Below are 22,060 nucleotides of genomic sequence, written 5' to 3'. Positions count from 1 at the left end.
CTGATAAGTACATGAAGAATGCATTGTATATACTGCGGTATGCCAAAGGTACCTCTCGGGCCGAACTGATGTTGAACAGTGAAAAAAGCAGGCCCGTAGCCATAGCCGTTATCAAGTTACACTTGTCTGAAGGTATCAGTCAGTCAGTCAGTAGAAAATTCCATTAAATAAACTTGTTTAAAAATTTTGTAGCAACTTGTTAGCGTTTCGGGTTGATCTGAAAGCTTGTTAGGGCTTAGTTTTACCTAACCAATACTGCCTCATCGTCATCTGGGAAAATTGAAACTGGTTTTAGAGTGATGTTATTTCGTGGGCCACACCTACTCCTTTGTGGTCCCTACTATACAGTACTATCGTACTGTATGATAAGCAAAGAATATAAGCATTGGTGTTAATAATTTAGAACACTAGATGTGGATTAGTTTCATTGATTACCAGGATACCAAAGCACTGTGATATTTTCTCAAAATCTGATGCATGCTGGGATCAAAATGCCATACCATCTAGCATTACCACCCACACGCACACACCCACACGCACACACCCACACGCACACACCTTACTGATGACCTCATTAGCAGCAGATTCCTTAATCTTGTAAGGACTACCACCACAAGTAGTGTTAGAGCTGTAGTGTACAAATGAGAATAGTTCATTCCTCATACAACACTTGTAACATAACATGGTTCCTACCAGTTCAGTCCACCAGGATCTGATTGTTTATTAATCAACTTCTTCCACTGCTCATTTGTTTGTGCAACAATATCAGTAGCAAATGTCTACAAGGTTACAAATATTGATAAAACTATGTGTACAGTCAGTCTCAAGTCAATTACTGTGCATAAGAAATTTTTTTACACTATAAGCTGAACATCCATCTGTATCTGAGCCCGTCGCACTGCTTCCTTATTAGTCTCTGTGTGTATCAACACAATATCAATGTTCAAAATAAAGTGCTCAACATCCAGCTACTTTTACTTTTCATTGCATATTTCTTGTCCACTACAACACATTGAAGGTAATGGTGCAGAGAAATTACAATAATTTATGCTTCATCATTAGTGAGCGGGTCCGTGAAAACCGGACACACTCGCGCAAGCCTAAATTTAAAATTTGTGTATCATTGAAAATTTCCATAAATTATGTGAACGCTTTGTTCTTAGTGATGAAAAGTATACCAATAAAAACCTGAATATCATCTTATCCGCCTACTCAAGAGGAGCTCGAAAATCTTGTTTCATTACAGTAGATCCAAGGATATGCAAGTTATGGGTGTTTGTTTATCTCACGTCAAAGCAATAGAACACGATCGATCTTTCTTCACTGATTTCGTCATTGTATGTAGTGAAGAATAGTGATACAGGGAAACACTTACCCAGTAATTGATTCCCCTATTCATTCCGAACACGATTGTGCAATTTCCAACTCCATACGTCATTCTGCTTGTAAGTTACAATTGTTTTAGTAAGTGCTTGTAATTTATTCTTCCTATACTTTCTGTACAAATCAAATTTTCAGTTGTTGCTACTTTGTAGGACTGTAATTCTCCCAAAGTTATTGGCATATGAGGCTGAAACTTGCAATTAGCCTGTCCTTGCTCCATTCAGCTAAGGAAACATAGAGCCACATATGCAACAAGTTATTCTTCTTGTTACCATCTCACTGTGTGTCTTCATATATGTCCCAGAGTATTACAACTTTACCTTATCTTGAAATTTCCCATCAAATGCAAACTGATTTGGTGGCTTTCCAGTTGGCATTTTGTAGATCCTAAACCACTCCCTTGTGGCATTAAGGAAACCTGGCATCAGTTTGTCAATGTCACCAATATCTGTAGAGTACACAACAAACCAAAAATATTACTGCAATGTGACTGTACGTATGTATGTACATACTAGTGATACCACGATATATCGTATATCACGATAGGGACATTTCATGATAATTGTGATAGAGAAAAATCTATATCGTGATATATAAAAAAACACAAATTATTTAGTGAAAAGTGACTTGATATTTTGAGGATATTTCTCTGGCAACATGTGGTGATGCATAAAAGACAAGTGTCAACTTTGTCAAATCACTGTTATAAATTGACCGAATAAACTTTTGCTATGAAAATATTACCATATTCAATATATCATGCCTATCGTGATATAAGTCCCATGATATCTTGATTATCGTGATATGAAAATGTATCACTAGTACTGTATAGTGTTTTTTTTAAACACAGATTTTAATACATGTATATGTAAAAAAATATGAAATTTTTGAGCTATATTTACATCACAGCAAGTATGAGGATCAAAGTGATTACGGTAGGCCAAACATTCCTGGCCCAAAAGTAGACAAGATGCATTGTATTATGATGTATATGTGACTGAATTATGAAAAAATCAACCATATGATATAATTAGAATTTTTTAATGTTTAGGGTGATGCAGGGTACAGTTTTAAAAACATTTTAAAAAAAATCATTCAAGGAATTGAGAATCAATTAAAATCATTAAGAAGTGAATTGACATCATAAAGCTTATCAAGACATATGGTATAGTTGGTACGCGTTCACCTGAGCCCTGCCAAATATAGTAATATCAAAGAGATGAACATGTTAGAGCTGTACCGATAATCAGATCGGCCAAAATATCAGATGGCATTTTTTTATCAATATTGGTATTGGTACAGAACAGTAGGTGGACCGATATCGCTACTGATATTTATACAGCAATAGTTTGTACATAAACGGATTATAATTTATTGCATTGGTTTTCTATGTTAATGTGGCCGTTTTAGTGGCTTATTGTTCACTGTATAGCAAGTGCTATGCTACAAGAAGCCATACAAATGCACTCAATTCTAATGTTTGTTGCTGGAAATTAAAGTTTATCAGTCTTAAATGAAGCAGTTATATAGTACCTTTGTAATATAAAAGAACAGTCCCAGGATAACCAAGGAAACCTAATGTACCAGCCTTCACACAAGCCAATAAAATGTGGGGTAATGCAGAAATATCCAGTTAAGGCTTCATGGGAGTATGCATTAAATTGTTTGTGGGTGCCTAATTGTCTGGATTGCACAATAGAAACACAAGCCACTATATACCACCACAGGCATAGAGTGAACAATGATGTGCACATATTATTGTAGAGTACACTTTTGCATAGATTATCTATGGCTTCTGTTTGTAATGCAAATATTGGATCGACTATCGGTTATCGGTTTCTTCTGGTGGTATCCATATCGGATATCGGTACATGCCAAAAACCCATATCAGTACAGCTCTAGAACATGTGTCCACTCCCAATGGTTTTGTACAGGAACAAGCATCATTGTAAACATGTTTGCATGCTGATATATTTAAAGCCTCATAACTCACTTGTTCTTGCCTGTATCAAAGCACTTTTTGATTAACACAGTGTTTAAAGGGCTTCACAGCGCTACTAAAATGTTTGGGCAGCTGACCCATGTAACAAGAATTATTAACAAGAAACGAGGGCTCAGATGAATGCGAACAGACTATAGTGTGTCATGCAGCCAAGAAAGCCAGCGCATCACACCATGGCCACTTTCAGCATGCCACATATATACCACATCTAAGCAAGATTGCCTAATGCAACCATGAAATACAATTCTCATTCCTTCATTTTTTTCTGTTTGGGGGCTCAGGCAAGTTAGATTATTCTTTTTGCATGCTTTTCAAAAACCACTATAAAACGCAAATGTGTACCTCGATTTTCTTGAGCTTTGGTGCACTTTAAAAATGTACAAAATAGCCAAGCTATATGCTGCCGTGTACATCCGCACAAATAGCACAATGTCTGCACATAATTAGTTTTGGGCAGACACCCATGTCCTTGCAAAACCAATAGTGGTACCATAAAAGCTGATGTGTGCATGTTTGTTTGTAGTGCTAACAATAACTGTCACTTGGTTGCTAGGAGATACTACATTTTCCCAACCCAAGGATTTACCAATGCCACCTCCCCTTTGTGTACTGCTATCACCAGCAGCTGTTATTACCACAGTCTGGTGATATGTTGCAGCTATGTGGTTGTGTTTAACCTCAAAACTTTCAATGGAAACTCCCTATTCCAATTCCAGCAGTCTATACAAAGTGCTCCTCTAGCTCATGTCTGTACAATTTGACGCTATGTCTGTACATTTGTGAATATGTAAGGACATTTATCCTCAGCACCTTAAAAATTAAATTAAGGCCTGATGTACAAGTAGAAGGAAAAATTAGGGATTTTAAGCTGGATTAGTTATAGACTGAATTAGGGACTACATGTCCACTAGTATATCTGCAGGTATAGGCAACCTCCCTTGTTTCACAACTTTTTAGCTGTTCCCTTGTTTCCCTGCTTTTTTGTTCTTTGATCTCTAATCCAGCTTAAAATTCCTAATTTTTCCTTCTACCGTACTGAGGGAAACTTTGGAAGAGGAAAAATTTGGGGAATCAAGCAAAATATCACTGTTGGCGAAATAAAATTTGGCGAATTGTTAGCAAAGCGCACGCCCTATTTAATTAATTAATCGCTGTGCCTGAAGCAAGGATCTGGAGTACCACACTTCTTTGGAACCTGGAGTCAGCGATCAACTAAAAGGTAATACTATATAGACAGTAGATCTACACCCTCTGGAATAGTGAATATTGTACTTGATATGGTAGCACTCGCTACTTGTCATGCTCATTCCGAGGTGAGGTTTGAGGATCACGGATACAGCTAGCTATAGCTATCTAGTAAAGTAGTCAAGGCAGGCTTGGCTCTAGTTTAATACCTGGCCCAGTAGCCCTAGGTCGAGTACAAAATTGTTTAGTTCGAGGCTAGGTTTGCTGTTTTCTTCACTAGCAAAATATTTGGATGGGGAAATTTGGCGAATTCATGGTCATTCGCCAAATAACAGCGTCATAGTTTCCCTCCATACGGTACTTGTTTGTTTACTTTTTTAATAACACAATTATGACTACTGAATCCAGGTGTACCACATTAGAAGAAAGAATGGTGCCAGGCGAGGCACCAGACATTCCATAAAATAATTTTGCATATGAATGCACACCCCAATAATCATTATGCACTGAAAAGTGAAGTGGCCATTACGCTTCGTTTGTAGCTATGCTCCGCTTGTTACACAGCATTACAAACGAAGAACAGTACAAGAAACTTCTCTGCAATGAATCCTGTCGCATAGACAATGAGGGCAAAAAGCATGACAAAGCCAGAGCGAAGTCATATCACGCTATCGCAAATCGACACCTTGTGTAGTCAGCAAAAAAAACTGGAACACAAAGGAGGACAAAGGTAAGTCCATGATACATGCATTGTACGTACTGCGGTTGGCAAAAAGGTACATCTCGGGACAAAGCGACGTCGAACAGTGAAAAAATCAAACCCGTAGCCTTATCCATTGTCAAGCTATGCTTGGCTGAAGGCATCGGTTAGTTAGTCAGTAGAAAATTCAGTTAATAGGAAATTTTTAACATTTCATAGAAACTTGTTGGAAGGGTTTGGGGTCACTCTGAAGGTATTTTTGGGCTTGGCTATGCCTAACCAATACTGCAAGCTGTTGTGAAGGAAATTTTAGATTAGTTTTAGGGTGATATTTTTGGGCAAGAAAGCCCAAACTACATGATTCCTAATATACAGTACTACCGTACTGTATGATAAAAAGGTATGACCTTCAAAAGCCTGAATGATGTAAAATCTAAGGTGGCAGCCATGAAGTGGCATGAATTAAAATTCATTATATGGCCGCCACTTTTTATTAGGCTTTTTTTTTTCACTCAGGCTTTTAAAGGCTACACCATTTTTATACAACTTGGTTGCTTTTGCATGGATTATTCAATCAATAAAATTTTAATTAGGTATCAAAAGCATCCATATGGGTGATTTTCCAATATTCATATTATGTAGTTGTCAACTTGTCATTTTAGTGTACGTACATAAAACACACTTACCATGGAGTTTATCAGCTAATGGATCAGTCACATCAATGACCATCACCTTCCAATCAGTCTCTCCTATATGTTACCATAGTTACTGATCCAACAATGATGTTTTACCTTCATCAATCATTGCTAGACAACCCAACACTTTCACCTTCTTGATCTCGCCACGTTTAGCTACCTGTAAAGATTAACAGCACATGTACGTGGTCAATAACAAGCCCAACTGTGAAAGTGTGTTTGTAGATCACTGTTATCTAGCTAAAATCAATGCTAGTAGTTTTAGCCGTTCATTGGAGAACCATGACATGTAAAGTTCACGTGAATCAGGTATTAACAACATGGCTGCCATGTTATGCATTTACAAGATTAGAGAGACCAGATATGGATCTTTAGTGTATCATAACAAATGAGTGAATTTTAATTTGTTGCAATGATTATTTAGTTTTGTATAATGTTATGCAGCCCAATGAACGTAATTTCCATTGGTAGATGGTTTATGTGCTAATAAAGTTAAGAAAGCTTGACACACTGCCAGTTTCAAAGCCATCATTTAACCTTAGCTTTTAGTAAAAATAGTCACACACATTTTTTTTTAAATGTTTTATAAAAATCAGCCGATTTACTTGCACGAATTGTGTATGTACGTTTAAGGGTTCAATACTGTTAAAGTACTACTACTGCCTGCCAGATGATCCACATCACAATAGAAATGCTAGAGGCTACAATGCATTGCTCAGCCTCAAATTGACTGCTGTCTATCTATCTATCTATCTGCCGCTCTCTGTTTATACTTATACGTCTGTTTTTCTATCTCCACCTGCCTGCCTGCCTGCCTGCCTGCCTGCCTGCCTGCCTGCCTGCCTGCCTGCCTGCCTGCCTGCCTGCCTGCCTGCCTGCCTGCCTGCCTGCCTGCCTGCCTGCCTGCCTGCCTGCCTGCCTGCCTGCCTGCCTGCCCATCACAGCTATTGCTGCTCACTAACCCAGTAATGGCTACCTGTGCTCCACTCAAGTGCTAGAGTCAGTGTAGGAAAATCAGTTAGGACTATGAAAAGTCTTGGGTTGTGGAGCCCAAAATTCGACAACACTGATAACATCATATCACCAGGTCCCCATTATACAGCTGGGTAATGTGAGTAAATAAAAATAATGCAATGCGCAATAAGTAAAATGTGACAATACATGCATGCACATACACACACATAATACACTCACACTCACACACACGGTCGCACGCACACACGGTCGCACACACGTACGCACGCACGCACACACACACACCTTATATCCAATCTCACACACATCCAGAGGATCATTATCTCCTTTACATGATGTGTTCTTATCAACATGAGATGGATCCTCCCAAGTCTATATAAACCACATACAAATATTGTTCAGTGGCTCAAAACACTCAACAAACACAACAATATTATCAAGTATATGATCTTACCTGAGGGAGAGCTCCATAATTCCAAATATAGCCATGATAGGGAAAGCAATTGTTGACAAAACGAAGTTTTCCTTTCTTAATATCCTGTTTAATTGGGTTCATGGGATCTCCAGTAGCAATCTGTAGATAATAATCACAGTACATACAGTTACATGCAAAGCATATTAATGTACATACATACATTTACAGTTACTAATCCACACAAACACATTACCTCCATCTTAGCATTACTCCATCGAGGTACCTCACAAACCATATTGAGGACACTCTTCTGTAAAAGTACACGTGTGTTTACTTCAACTATTGATTCACCTTTGTTATATAGTAGCCAACTATATATTATACCATATTTACTTGGGTAAATGTCACACCTTCAATAGCAGCCACAGTTGAGTGGTGCCACTATCGGGTTTTGAAAATAAGGGCTTCAACATTGTTTTCGAGCATCAAGAGGTGTCAAAGTTGAATAGTCGCTACATCAGTGTTACGAAGTAAGGTAATAAATGCTGCAGTATTTAACCAAGCAAATATGGTGTGCAAAAAGGTGAAGAGATAAACTGCAAAGTCTTTCAAAATTGTTAAACTCTCAATAATGATTGCTTGTCTCTTACATACTTTTTGGTCTCATACAGTGTATATCATATGTATATACTGTAAAGGTATAAATTTTTAAACCAGGCACATGCCCATGGGTTTACTGAAAGTGTGTGTATGTTTGTTTGTCTTCTGCACTGACGTGAGCAAAACTTTGTAAGCTAAAAGCAGCCTGTACATGAGAAATGAAAGCCATACAAGTGACTGTCTCAGCAAAAACCTGACTTGTTCACACAAGCATGCGTACTGAGAAAAACGAAATCATAAAATTATGCATGCTACAAAGAAAAAAAAATACAAGTTTTTGTTTTTATTGGGTCATTACTCGGAGAAGGAAGACTCAAATCGATTAAAACTATACACTATCTTATTTGCCTGCTCATGAAGTGTTTGAAAATCTTTATTTTGTTTCTGTAGCCACAATGGTATGCATATCATGTGCCTTTGTTTACAATGCAGTAATACAGTACGTAAACAAGATTGTTGTCATTTCTTAACTAAACCGCCTTCATACCCATGTTATGTGTAAGTGACTATGGTACACTAACACTACACCTTAGTTGATATATTAATCCATGGTGAATATTTTACATGTAAGCCAAATTGCAACATTGTAGACTAATACAAACGGAAGTTATGGATGCGAATGTAAGCACCTGTAGTTTATTTTCAGTATATTTGCTGTACTTAAGTGATCGTTTTACTCTTCCTACTGTCTAGCACTATAATTCCTAAACTACTCACCACAGAAGGCTGAAATATTGGTGATCCATTCCTTGGACACTGCAGATAATGCTGAGAAATTCCTTTTTCCCCAGAAATTGTGCAAACAAGTCAGGTTATTGTTGAGACAGTCACACATAGTGCCTGTATTAAGCTTCCAGGCAGATAATGGTTTAGTTTAAGGCAGTTGATTCGTACCAGTTTAAACTACAGATGAAGCGAAAATTGCTACTAAAGACATTATGAATGCCTTCAGGGCTCCCGGTAATTTTTTTTGAGTGTACTGTCAAACTGCCAGTACAACACAGATTTTGTCCTGTCAAAACATAAAATGTACTGGTACCCAGTGTTAAGCTTTCAGTACTAAAGATGTAGTCATGCCAAAAGTAATGTAACCATGTCATACATTAATGCAACACACTGTTTCTAGTCCAGTACAACAGTCTTTTAGCTCTTAAATGAAACTTCAAGCATCCCATAAGTCAAAGGTAACACTGGAGAACATGGTTTTAAATACATTTTGCACATTCATGTATAGCTGACAAGAGTTCAAACCTCACTGTTTTGGCTTGAGGTAAAACTTGTGGCCACAAACCATAAACAAACAGCTTAATTAAATACTGCAGCCTTTGTAAGGCTGCTCTCCAGCAGTAGTGTAGCATTCTGTCTGAGTTATCCAGCCACAATGTCTGGACAACAATAAAATTAACCAGTCATTGCACAATATTGACTGGAAATTGGCTGATTGTAGAACGTTATTTTGAGCCCTGGCCTTCACAATCCATATGAGCATAAAACAACTGAAAATGACGTACCTAGCTAAGTAGACTATAGCTACCAAGGGACTTCTTTGAGGTGAAAGGGGCATGTCCCATGCTTACGCAAACGGAAAACAATGGGCGGTCTTGAGGCTTTCTCCTAACAATTTGTGTCAGAAAACAAGATACGTAGACTACAGTAGAGAAGATATTTTTGAGCACACTTTGTGGTTAAAGTGGTTTGTTTCCTAGGCATAGCAAAGTAATTACCAAACTACAAAAAAATGATTAAAGAATTATGAAACACATTAAATAACAAATATCTGGCAAAACTAACAATAGCACACAAGCTAAATCATATGATTTATAAAACTGTTACATTCCATTTATGGGCATGCGTTCAGACCACTATAATGAAGATTGCTAGCTTGGAAAATGGTATAAAGTAGGACTCTGTTTACGAGTGGTTAGGAAGAAAGACAGTGGCGCAATAGCATGGTTGTGCTAGGGATGGCTAATGGCTTATACTTGCTGTTAATATCCCTCACTACTCCCTCACTACAACGTGGTTGATACCTGTAAGTAATCGTGTGGCCTTCCTAATATGAAGTGTTGAATTGTTCCATTCGATATAGGCCAGGTTTCTTTTATCCATTTAAGCTTTATTTTGATCTAATATCTAGTGAACATATTAAATATAGAAAACTGAACCGAGTTGTGCTGGCATAGCTAATTTATGAGGGTTGGCCTGTTTCGGTTTGGCTCAGTTCGGTGGGTATTTATACCATAGTAAAAACAGAGACAAGTTAAACTGAATTAAGCCAGTGAGTGATATGAGGAGAGTACAAATGCAGTATTATGTACAATTGCCTGTTTAACTAAAAAGGAATAGAATTAACTGCACGGGTGCCTGGTTTTTAGAAGTAGCATACTCCATAGCATCAACTTGTTTGCTAAATTGTACTTTTATGAAAATATGCAGGAACAATTTTCATTGGTCTATTATTCATGAAATTTTACATACTGCCTCCACAGTCAAAAAAGTAATATATTTGTGATGTATATTATTTTCATACAACTACAGTGTACAGCTGTATTGTCATCTGTAAATTTTTATTCTTTGAGCCTATACAGTGCCAGGACAAAATAGACTTGTCCAGAGTCATACAGGTGAAAAGTTTTATGCATTACAATTTTTACAAGAATGGGAAATAAAACTTATCAGATTTGTAAACTTACTAATAGTGAAAACTTATACTGGGCCATATACAACTACGTAAGCCTACATATCTGCCGGATAAGCTTTATTTTTAATATGTCAAGCTAAATACAGGTAGTACTACAAATGAGCCATTTCAAAGTAAATGAGTTGTGATAAGTCTCACTTCAATGATAACTAACACTCATACAAGAATTGTATAATGCAATAACTACAACATAAAACAACAAACACTACTACTATCTTCTCACATCATCACTGGAGTATAGCGGAATATCATGGAATGGTGAACAAGCAGCTCCATTAGCTTTCCCTAATTAATGCACATATAGGTAAACACACACACACACACACACACGTGCAAAATTCAAAACACTGTAAGTACATACTATAAGCAATAAAGAAGACCTACCAAAGTATACAAACCAGTTATTGCATTATCGTATACCACAGTAAATATTACAGTACATAGATGCATGTCCACATGCTTGTAGTTCACAATGGAAAATTGGTATCGCCACATTATGTAGTACATTACTCCAGTATACATGTACACCATGAAGATGGGAGTATACTATTCAGTAGTCTGGTGCTGCCAACTCTATTTTTAGGTGCTTATAAGCGCCCCGAAAAATAGGGTGTGGTCTGTCTAGCATTCAGGGCTTGTGCTTAGAAACACATAATTACACTGCGGCTCATGTTAACAACCATAGTAAGAGATCACGAATAGCAAAGAATCCAATCACGACAGTGATGCTTTAGGGATTTCAATCAGTTACTTTCTACGGGCAGTTGATGTTTAGGCTGTGGAGGCAATATTTCTACTTTCCAAGGGAAGGCGTCTATTACACACGACTATTAAATGGAAAATCGTCCTGGCTTATTCACCCTGACACAAAAAGAACTCAAGCAACTTTCATTTTGTGACTTTCATCCCAGTATTAACTCACGTCGTGCAGCCATAATGCATTTAATTGGCCATAATACATTTAATTGGCAATAACTGTGATTTGATTGGACGCACCAGTTTTTGGTAACGGTGGCACAAGTCCTTGATTCTAGACAGACCAGATCTTATTGGTCAGGGCACCTAAAACAGGGTCGGTGGCACCAGACAAACTATTCAGCATTTAATTTGAGATTACAGGTTTTTGCAATTGAATTCGGCGACTTTGCAATTGAATTCGTCCCGTTTGCAATTGAGTTCGTCGCTTTTGCAATTGAATTCGTCCCGTTTGCAATTGAATTCGTCCCGTTTGCAATTGAATTCGTCGGTTTTGCAATTGAATTCGTCACGTTTGCAATTGAATTCGTCGCTTTTGCAATTGAATTCGTCGCTTTTGCAGTTAAATTCGTCCATAACAAGAATGGCAGCTGGAGCAAACATGAAAACATGATGTAGCAGCTGCTACAAGAACTTGTTCAAGTACAACAGTAGTAAACAACTCTTTATAAGGCAATAATTCTTCCTCTACAGCCTCTCCAACAACATTCCAAACTCTACTACGCCATTCGCGATGGGTGTGGTCGCGATGGGTGTGGTCACTCGCGAGCAAGCTAATTAACTTGTCAGACAGCTATCAACTTCGTGTACTACCAGCTTCAATTACCTTCTAGTGTCTCAAGTGTAACTCTCCAAGGCATAAATAGTTCATCTCTTAATGAACGGGTTGGTTTCTTGGAGCCGTTTTGTTTATGACGAATTGTAATGCAAACGCGACGAATTCTATTGCAATACCGACTAATTCAACTGCAAAAGCGACGAATTCAATTGCAAAACCGACGAATTCAATTGCAAACGGGACGAATTCAATTGCAATACCGACGAATTCAATTGCAATACCGACGAATTCAATTGCAAACGGGACGAATTCAATTGCAAAGGCGACGAATTCAATTGCAAAAACCTGTATCAACTAGCTATTTAAAAAATTTAAAATTTCAAAAGGGAGTAAGGGTTTATATAATATACATGCTACAAAAAGTAAGGAAACAAGCTCAAAAATGTTAGCTGAGGCCAAAAGTAGGTATTAAAATGTGTCTCATTTTAGCAAGAAGTCGTCTAATCTTGTTTCCTTCCTTTTTACTGCTGGATCATTTCTCAACATTTTTGAGCTTGTTTTCTTACTTTTTGTAGCATGTATATTATATCTAATCCAAAACAGCCAAGCTATAAAAAAAACAGTGCGGCCCTCAAAAAGACTATGGTGAAAAAAGATGTGAAATCCAAGGTGGCGGCCAAGAAATGGCTGTGATGGTAGATTAATGGTAAAAATTTTAATAATGGCAATTTAGGTGAATTTTTTTTCCAACACCAAGCGGCACAAAAATTCACCTGTTTACCCAACATACAGCATCATTATAACAGTACTAATGTATTCCAGGTGGTTTTATCAGATAAAACTTATTACAAGGCATTTTTAAGGTGCGAAAATCCACGAAACCATATGATTTCTTATCAACCCCTACTATATAGTACTACCGTACTATATGATACTGTATTACAAACGCCGCAGACATTGCCATGAAGGAAATACAAGACTAACATTTAAATACTCATCATCCTACAGCAACAATAGTTGGTACTGTTGGATTTACAGTTTACATAACCCTAAACCGAGGGGTGCGAAACCTTCACAAATCTGTACGTGATTTGAAACCTGATTTGTGATATGAAATTGGATTTGTGGTTTGAAACTTCACGCGTGATTTGTGATGTTATTACTGTGTTCTGAAGCACAGTAGTTCATGATTAAAACTAGTATTGCATCACTGTGAGCTTGTATTGTTTAGAAATATGTTTTTGAGAGTAATTTTCAAGCAGTTATAATTATTAGTGTGGGCGAAACCACTTGAGATTTTGTTGATTTGTGATTTAGTCGCTGAGGGGCGTACGTGATTTGTAGGGGTGTCATCCCCCCCTCCCCATTCCATAGGATTAATGGTAGCGTGATAGATTATTAGAAGTGCCTACACATAGTGTGATCTACTAATATTTGATGGCAGACATGTGAAAAACAAAATATTTACTTTACTCCACTGAATGGTGCACACTGACATCAGAGATGTATCTAATACTTAGAGATTGATATTTAACCACCAGCAAGGTGTAGTAAGCAGGCGGGAACATATATGTTCCATTTAATGCCCATCAACATGCACACAACACAACTCACTGTAGTACAGGCGGTAATCCAGCGTGTTGGGTGACCCTCGCTCCTCCACAGTAAACGACATCCTCCTGTTAGTGATTAACAACTGCTTACTGGTGGGGCGATAAGAACGGATTAGAGCACGCAACATACACGTGATACGTGGTCAAGGGAAGGCCCCCCTCCTATACCAGCTGTTCTCTAAATAACTGCAGACAATGATTTCTTTCAAGCTTGCAATTTGTCCTAATTATTGATGCTGACAAAAGGACAAAATTGTGCAGCCTTTCAGAGGAAAAAAACGCTTCAAAAAGGTTTCTAGTAAAAACAGGGGTTCTCCCATTTTAAGCAATTTGCAAGGCGTTTGATGACGTATTAATAGGAAGGCGGTGTTCGCTGGGGTATGTGGAGCTGTAGAGATGGGTCTAGCAGAATCAAGACCACGAAGTAGCTTCTCTTCTCCCCGCGTGAGATTTACTCCGCTCAAAAATGAATCCGCCTCAAGCTATTCGTGGTTAGTTGATAATATACTTAAATAATGCACACCATTAAATTGTATGTGCCACGGGTAGTTGTGAGGTGGTAAAAGTGATGTTACTTAGAGATTGTACGTGGTAATTGATACATCATTTGCTGATCAGCAAAGAGTGTTTCTATGAATTGCAGTTATCATTCTTTTCACAAAATTTTAATGGATTTGCAAGGGGTAGTCACTACCAATAGTCCTGTAGAACCACATGCAACAGGGATCAAAATCAAGTGATCAAGAGGTAAATTAGCACTGAATCAAGCAATCAAGACATCCTAGACAGTGGCTTGCATGCAAATCGAGAATTTAAAGGCTGTTTTTAAGGCAAATTCAAAGTATACTTTTGTCAATCAAAAGCCTTGATCCCATGGTTTACAGGCCTATTGGTAGTGACCACCCTCAATTTACAATATGTCTTCCTTGTCGCCATTACGCTATAAGCATCTTCACTGTTCCATATTTGAGAAGGAGAGGTCTACCAACTGTTTTGCAACTTTAATATTTTAAAAGTTTAATGAAGATGTGTTGGAAGATAAGAGTTTTGAATGAGTTTAGTACCTTTAACAACCCTGGGGCCAGAGAAGTGTTCTCGTTTTAGGTATGTGTATATGTTGGTACTTTCACAAGCTATTGCACTTCCTATATGTGTCTTTAGTACATATGTAATTCAGTGACGACACACACAATGTTCTATTCTAGTGATAGAACTTTCATTTTGTGTGTGTGTACGTATAAGCTTTGTGTACAGTTGAATGTAATCCATACACATACACCTTATACAGTATACATTGTTAGTTTTAGTTTCAGTGTCCTACAATGACCTATTATATGCCAGTCTTATTGTTGTTGTTCTTACAGTAATGAGATTAGTATGGAGAGCATGGAGGTGTCTGGTGTACATCTCAGAGATAAGGCTGCAGCTAATGATGGTAAGTTGACTGTGTATATATGTACATATGTTGCACACATGCAATCATACGTATGTATTGACAGTGAAATGTTTTGTCTGTAGTGTATTAGAGTGGTTTTCTGAGCTGACTATTGGTGTGTCCTTTCCCAACACACACACACACACACACACACACACACACACACACACACACACACACACACACACACACACACACACACACACACACACACACACACACACACACACACACACACACACACACACACACACACACACACACACACACGCGGACACGGCATTGAGTACTACATATATGCAACACACGATAAAATGTCCCTTTACAGATGATGATCTATCCAGTGAGGAAGAAGATGACAGTAAAGAACATCTAACATCCGACATCATCTCGTATGTGTGTGCGTGTGTGCGTGAATGTGGGTAAATGTGGGTAAATGCATGTGGATATGTGTTGTGTCTGTGTGTGACTGATTATTGTTGCATATATGTAGTACTCAATGTGCACGTATCTGTGAATGTACTACAGAAGTAAGTACATTATGAGTTAGGGATCTGCAATACATATCGATACGGCAATATATCGATACAGCAAATAAGTATCACGATACGATAATGTACTTAGGAAGTATCGATATATCGAAGTTTTCTAGTAGAACAGGTAGTAAGCGTTCTATTACTGCAACAGTGATTTAAATACTCGAACAGAATGCCTACCCGTGCTATAAAATGCAACGCTACGAGAAGCCATACAAATACGCGTTTATTAGTGCTACTGTTACTGTGTTATGGCTAAAATATTCGTCTTCTAAAAACAGTAGCTGTTACACTTTAAGTACAAGGAACTAGCAGTAAACATCTGCTGTATATACTAACCATCTTGACAACTCACCAAAATGCGGAGAAATCCGGACAAGCCTTTGTGGGAGCATTTATTATAATAAAATGATTGTGGTAGCTGTCTGGGTGGTGTAATAGAGGCAGGTATCCAGGTAGAGTTGTACTTTTAACAGCAACTCTGTTCTCCATACTAAAAATCATACCAGGAACACACTAGCTATTTGTCACATCATGATCAGTATAATTATTATTACTGTAGTTTAGCAGGATTCACTGAATAAAGAAATTGTATACACAATGAATGTAGAATCAGTGTTGGTTCTTTAAGGTACAGATAAATTGGATATTGTTACAACTATTAGCTAATATGCCAGTTATAACTAGCCATGACCACTTCATTATAGTATCGTGATACAGTATCGTGTCAAACAGTTTATTGATGGTGATATGCGATACACAAAATGCACTGTATCACAGAACACTATTATGAGTATACATGTGCAGTATTCCTCCTATAATTGCTAAGTGTAAATGCTTTCCATTGATCTTGGTGTTAATTCATGTGACTTCTTATTTACATACTTATACAATGAAAGTGATGAAGCTCCTCCACTACTATCAAGATGGAGGTTTGTATGCATGTGTGTGGCTGTGTCAGTGTCGCAACATACATGTGTGTATGTGTGTAAACATGTACTGTAATTGTGTGTACATTTCCATAGAAATAGAACATGTACACACAAAGACAAGCATGTATAAATAAAGATTACAGAATATTTCTTTATTGTGTGTTAACTGTTTTCAATACAGACTGGTTGTACTCAACATTGGATGGTTTGGCACATTCTACATGTACCTCTTCTTGTCACTACAAAGTAATTAATAAGATTACGTATCTGTGTAACACGTCATGATGTGTGTGTGTGTCCTGCAGTTGTTCCTGCCCAATTGAGAGCGTTTGTTGGTGATGGTGCGAAGGCTAAAGATCTTGGCTTCTTAGTTGCTGGTGGAGGATGTACGTATGTAGTGTATGTGTTTACTGGGAGCACTGTGTAGCTACCTAAGGGCTACCATACTACCATATTACCAAGTAACACCAATCTCCAAGTAACATCACTTTTTAATACAGTAACACCAACTTGTACTGTATGTGTCCACCTTAACAAATAATCGCGTTCAGAGGCTTGTGCAAGGTGCTTGGTAGCATAGTTGGGATGTACATGTAAATCGTATTTTTGGTGAACCTTTATAACTTGCCAACACAATAAGTTATGAATTTCAAATTTGCACTATTAGGAAGCCCATCAAATGGACTCCAAAACCACCTTGTTAATTGTGACAAAACAAAAAAGTTATGAAGCATGCTGTGGCATAAGTATGATATGAAGTATGATAATGCTTTTCCAATGGACAGTTAGTGTATTATGGTTGCATAATAACTGTCTACCACTGGTTGATCTAATTTACAAAGCCTTTGATTTCTATGCTATACAGTATGAATGAGTCTGTTTCATGTTTTAGTCATATCCCATAATTTTTGTCCCACATGTACACAGGTGCATGGCCCTTAGTATATATTATCGGTACTGTACGTACTGTACACTGTATGCTATATTGCATACTCAAACACCTTATGGTATGCAATATACGTAGCATACATACAGTACAGTGGGGTAGACACCTAAACTTAATTCTATGTATATTTTTGTGTAAACACATAATACTATATATCATTTTTTAATTAGTGCTTACTCTGTTGGTTAGTCCTGCTGTTGGATTGGCCTCGTAAGTTGTTATAACACAACATTGTGTGTGTAGTGTGTGTGTAGTGTAGTGTGTGTGTGTGTAGTGTGTGTGTGTAGTGTATGTAGTGTGTGTAGTGTGTGTGTGTAGTGTGTGTGTGTGTGTGTGTGTGTGCGACTCCCTGATATTTTGCATATAGTCAAGTTTTTATACACTGTATATTCTGTACATTCTACAGTCCTTTGGGAACATTCTAAATACATGTATGCCTGTACATGTATCACACAAGACTTGCTTGTGTATGTGCATGTATGCACTCTGCAATCTTACTGCAAGTACAGTAGATAGAAAGGCAAACATTTTCTAATATGTAGATTCTCCCTACTCTAGATACAAGTGTATATGTGCGAAAATCAGTCTAGTTCGCATTTTGAGAAAAATGAAATTTTATTTAAAAATTGGTGAAATTATGTGTGTTACAAAGAACATTTTATGCAAGTTTTAATCGAGCAGGAAGGGAAGTCTTAAATTGATTAAACCTATATACAGTAGACCCTCGGTTATCCGGCCCCCGTTTATCCGGAACCTCGATTATCCGGAATTGAAAATGACTGTTCTATTAGAGTATTTTGAGTATAGGTGTGCGTTCTATTAGAGTATTTTGAGTATAGGTGTGCGTTCTATTAGAGTATTTCAATGGAGCTCTGTATATAAATGTATGGGCTTCAATTATCCAAACTATTCACTTATCCGAACACTTTTATCATTGCCTGAGAACAAAGGGGTTCGGATAACCGAGGGTCTACTGTACCATCTTATTCGCCTACTTATGGGGAGTTTGAAAAAATCTTTGTTTCGTTTCTGTAGCCCCAATGGCTTATGTGTCACATACGTTTGTTTACAATGCAGTAGACGTCTACAAAATGTTTGCCGTTTTTTGGTAGAACCACTTTCGTACACCTATCATGTATGCGCAAGTGACTGTAGGGCTAAAGCTACTATATTGCTAATCCATGGTGAACATTGTAAGCCGAATCCCAACTTTGTAGACTAATCCAAAACTGAAGTTATGGCTGCAAATGTAAGCGCCTGTACTTTATTTTTAGTATAGTCACTGTACAAATCAATTTCCTTGCTCTTCCTACTATCTAGCGCTGCAATTCCAAATCTACTCACCATAATCGACCGACACTTTGGTGAACCATTCCTTGGACAACACAGATAATGCTGAGAAAATTCGGAAGTTGTGCGAACTATTACAGACGGGTTTTCGCTGAGATGGTCACATATGCATATTCTCTAATTCTCTCTGTATGTATATAGTATGTGAAATATTGTGCTGGAGTATGCAGTTTAAATTAACAGTGTACATGTGTTGTTACTCTGTATATAGGGACAGGTTGAGGTTTCGATATGGTAGGAGACGACCATTTATGGTAGTAGGTACTGGATTAGTTATGTAAGTAGCAAAAATGTTACCTTATATGGCAGTTTAGTGTTGTTCCTATTTACAGCTTGTTTCTATTAGGATGTGCATTAGTTGGCCCCCATGATGAATCAGTATTAGAAAGGTGATTTGTATATGTCTGTGTGTGCATTCATAAACAGTGGAATTTGTTAATCAGGACACTGGAAAATGAGAACACCTGTATAAGTCAGGACACTTATGTAGTTGTGGTGCCAAAGTGTCCCTCAACATGTAAACTGACCTGGAAAATCAGGACACTTTGATAATCAGGACACTTGGTTGGTCCCAAGGTGTCCTTAATACAGTGGTTTTACTGAATTTGTGTCCACGTTGACAAATGTGGGCCATTTACGTAATAGTGTAAATCAACATACAGTGTATTTAGTAGTGTATATTAGGGATCATTAAGATTTTCACTTTCTCACAAATAGTATTGACCAGATACCAGCCTCACAATACCTTCAAGGTGCCTTAGCAGTATTGGTTAGGTATAATCCAGCAAAAAGTACACCGAAATACTTCCAATAGGCTGCTACGATTTTTTTAAAAGTTTCATTTTAGTGACATTTTCAGCTGACTGACTGACTGACTGATTGCAATTAACTGACTGATGCCTTCAGACCAGTCTATTGTAACTCAATAATGACTGATGCTGTGGACTTGATTTTTTCTGTGTCACGTTGCTACAGCCTGACAGGAATATATTACCCTAATAGTGTACTGATTTTGTAAGTACAAAAATGCTGAGAAATTTTCAAATACAACACATGGGCACCTTTTGACATACGTACATACAATGCATGCATCATGGACTTACCTTTTGTCCTCTTTTGTGTCCTACTTGTATTCATCGGCAGTGCAACGTGTCCATTCGTGGTACTATCAAATGGCTTCACTGTGGCTAACTATCACTATATGCTTATCACGTTTATAATGGGAATCGTCCGTATTTTCTGTAGTGACTGTATTGATTGCAGTGGCACTTCTCTTCTTTGTTTGTATTGCTGTGTAAGTATGGACTAAACTGAAAACAAAGCGTGATGACCACTTCACCCTTTGGTAATCGATGGTTGGGACATGTGTCCAGATGGAAAACCAATATGATTGTCTGGTGTCATTCTTTTTTTTTGATGCAGTATGTGTTTGTTCACCAGTTATACTGTATTTATGTTAACTACTGCAATTGATTACAAGATAACTATTGTACTTCTGCTACCAGCACACATAGCTACTACACATGTCATCGCATGCTAAGATATCAAGCAAGCTTAATGGATCATTGTCTAAAGTAGTGCCATAAATGCAGCTAATGACAGTGTTGAATGAGCCACCAAAATATTGGCACCAATGGCAAATGAAGCAGAGGAAAGAATATGGTATGTAACAAGCCCAGATGACAAATATGCTATTGACGATGAAATATGGCAGCAATTGAGCAATGCAGCAAGGAGTTCCTTGTCAGGATCAAAAAGGTTAAAAGGCTTAGTAAGAATAGAAACTTTGCTGAATTAGGTGAGATTGTTGTAACTACAATGGTTTTGGTGTGTGGTGAGGGCCCACAACAAGAAGCTTCAATAATAAAGTATCTGGAGGGCCTATTGAACTATTCAGGAGAAAGGTAGAAGTTGCTGTGCCCAATGATAAACAACAGGTCATAACTGTCTTTTGTGCTAGTCTTGTTGGTAAGTTTTACCCTTGCAATTCATTTGTCAACGAAAGACGCAAGTCTGTTTGTTTACCACCTTTCCAGATGACTGGAATGTTATGTTTACTCCAAACCACTGGAGCAACAAAGAAGGAATGTATTCATCAAATAATTATTTATTGCTTTGCAACCAAGCAAAAAGATTTGAAGCTTCAGCCTGTAATACATGATTCAATCACAGATCAGTTCAATCAACAATACAATAGTTCATCAATAAGCTTTATGCCAACTTACATCATGAAATAAAATGGCTGCGGCTATTTGGGGGACTCTAATAGTTTTGCTGTACTTTTTGTCACATCTATCAATACACCTTCAGCACCCAGAGGAGGTTGGTCACACGTCATCAAACATCTCGTGATCTCAAGAAAAGTTCTACCCATTCAACCCCAACACCTCAGTATCGATATAAAGTATTCTAATGCACAGATTAGTATCAATAAATTATGGCTCCTAATGCCCTTCTTTCAGCCATGAAGCATGTTGTGTGGCTTTCTTAGCCAAGAAACAAAGGCTACATCATGAACACTTCACGTGGATGTGATATAAAGGGAAGAAAATGCCAACACCTATTTCAAATGCCATTTTTGGTTGTGCAATAACACGCATCAATACGTCATACGGCTATGACGCGTGACCAACCTCCTCTGTTTAGCACCAGTGCTGTAAAGCCTTAATAAATAAACTAGCAATTTCCTATGGAAGAAAGAATGAAAGCCAGTCCAGCTATGCAAATTATCAAAAATCCATAGGAAAGTTTTTGCAAGTTGAATTATGTGGGCTTTGTGTTGACAAAGCATTCCTTTGGCTAGCAGCCAGCTTGGGTACTATTGTAACTGACTTAAGCAAGGCAAGCCATAGTAAGGAGTGTTTAGAGATCAAATGTCCTTATGTGTATGAGAGACGAACAGTCACAGTTGCATTTAAGAATATCAGTGGATTTTGTTTAGTTAATGTAGATCATATACATAACTGAACAAAATTATATACTGAACTATCATATACTT

At 37.7% G+C, this 22,060-nt stretch overlaps 2 protein-coding genes across 3 annotated transcripts in view; one reads left to right on the top strand and one right to left on the bottom strand.

The window, feature by feature from the left end:
• Positions 1–1,676: 1,676 nt before the first annotated feature.
• Positions 1,677–14,141, bottom strand: LOC136254825 (inorganic pyrophosphatase-like). The gene is made up of 8 exons (XM_066047581.1): positions 13,865–14,141; positions 10,940–11,001; positions 7,609–7,665; positions 7,395–7,514; positions 7,226–7,312; positions 6,062–6,125; positions 5,957–6,019; positions 1,677–1,831 (listed from the first exon to the last, which is right to left on the bottom strand). The coding sequence occupies exons 1-8, from the start codon at positions 13,989–13,991 to the stop codon at positions 1,692–1,694; spliced, it is 720 nt and encodes a 239-aa protein (XP_065903653.1). The 5' UTR covers positions 13,992–14,141; the 3' UTR covers positions 1,677–1,691.
• LOC136254823 (uncharacterized) overlaps positions 14,013–22,060 on the top strand; it is a 22,565-nt gene continuing 14,517 nt past the window's right edge. The window contains exons 1-9 of one of the 2 annotated variants that reach the window (XM_066047580.1): positions 14,013–14,354; positions 15,228–15,298; positions 15,627–15,690; positions 16,734–16,766; positions 16,948–17,012; positions 17,072–17,152; positions 17,883–17,922; positions 19,274–19,339; positions 19,395–19,451. In XM_066047580.1, coding sequence (XP_065903652.1) covers positions 14,260–14,354; positions 15,228–15,298; positions 15,627–15,690; positions 16,734–16,766; positions 16,948–17,012; positions 17,072–17,152; positions 17,883–17,922; positions 19,274–19,339; positions 19,395–19,451 — 572 coding nt within the window. In that variant the 5' untranslated portion in view covers positions 14,013–14,259. Of the gene's footprint in view, positions 14,355–15,227; positions 15,299–15,626; positions 15,691–16,727; positions 16,767–16,947; positions 17,013–17,071; positions 17,153–17,882; positions 17,923–19,273; positions 19,340–19,394; positions 19,452–22,060 lie in introns of both variants that reach the window. The other variant, XM_066047579.1, reaches the window with a different exon arrangement.

Source organism: Dysidea avara, chromosome 4 (genome assembly GCF_963678975.1).
Source record: "Dysidea avara chromosome 4, odDysAvar1.4, whole genome shotgun sequence".
Taxonomy (NCBI): Eukaryota; Metazoa; Porifera; class Demospongiae; order Dictyoceratida; family Dysideidae; genus Dysidea; species Dysidea avara.
The sequence above is the reverse complement of the archived record's forward strand: the minus strand, read 5'-3'. Positions and strand labels throughout refer to the sequence as shown.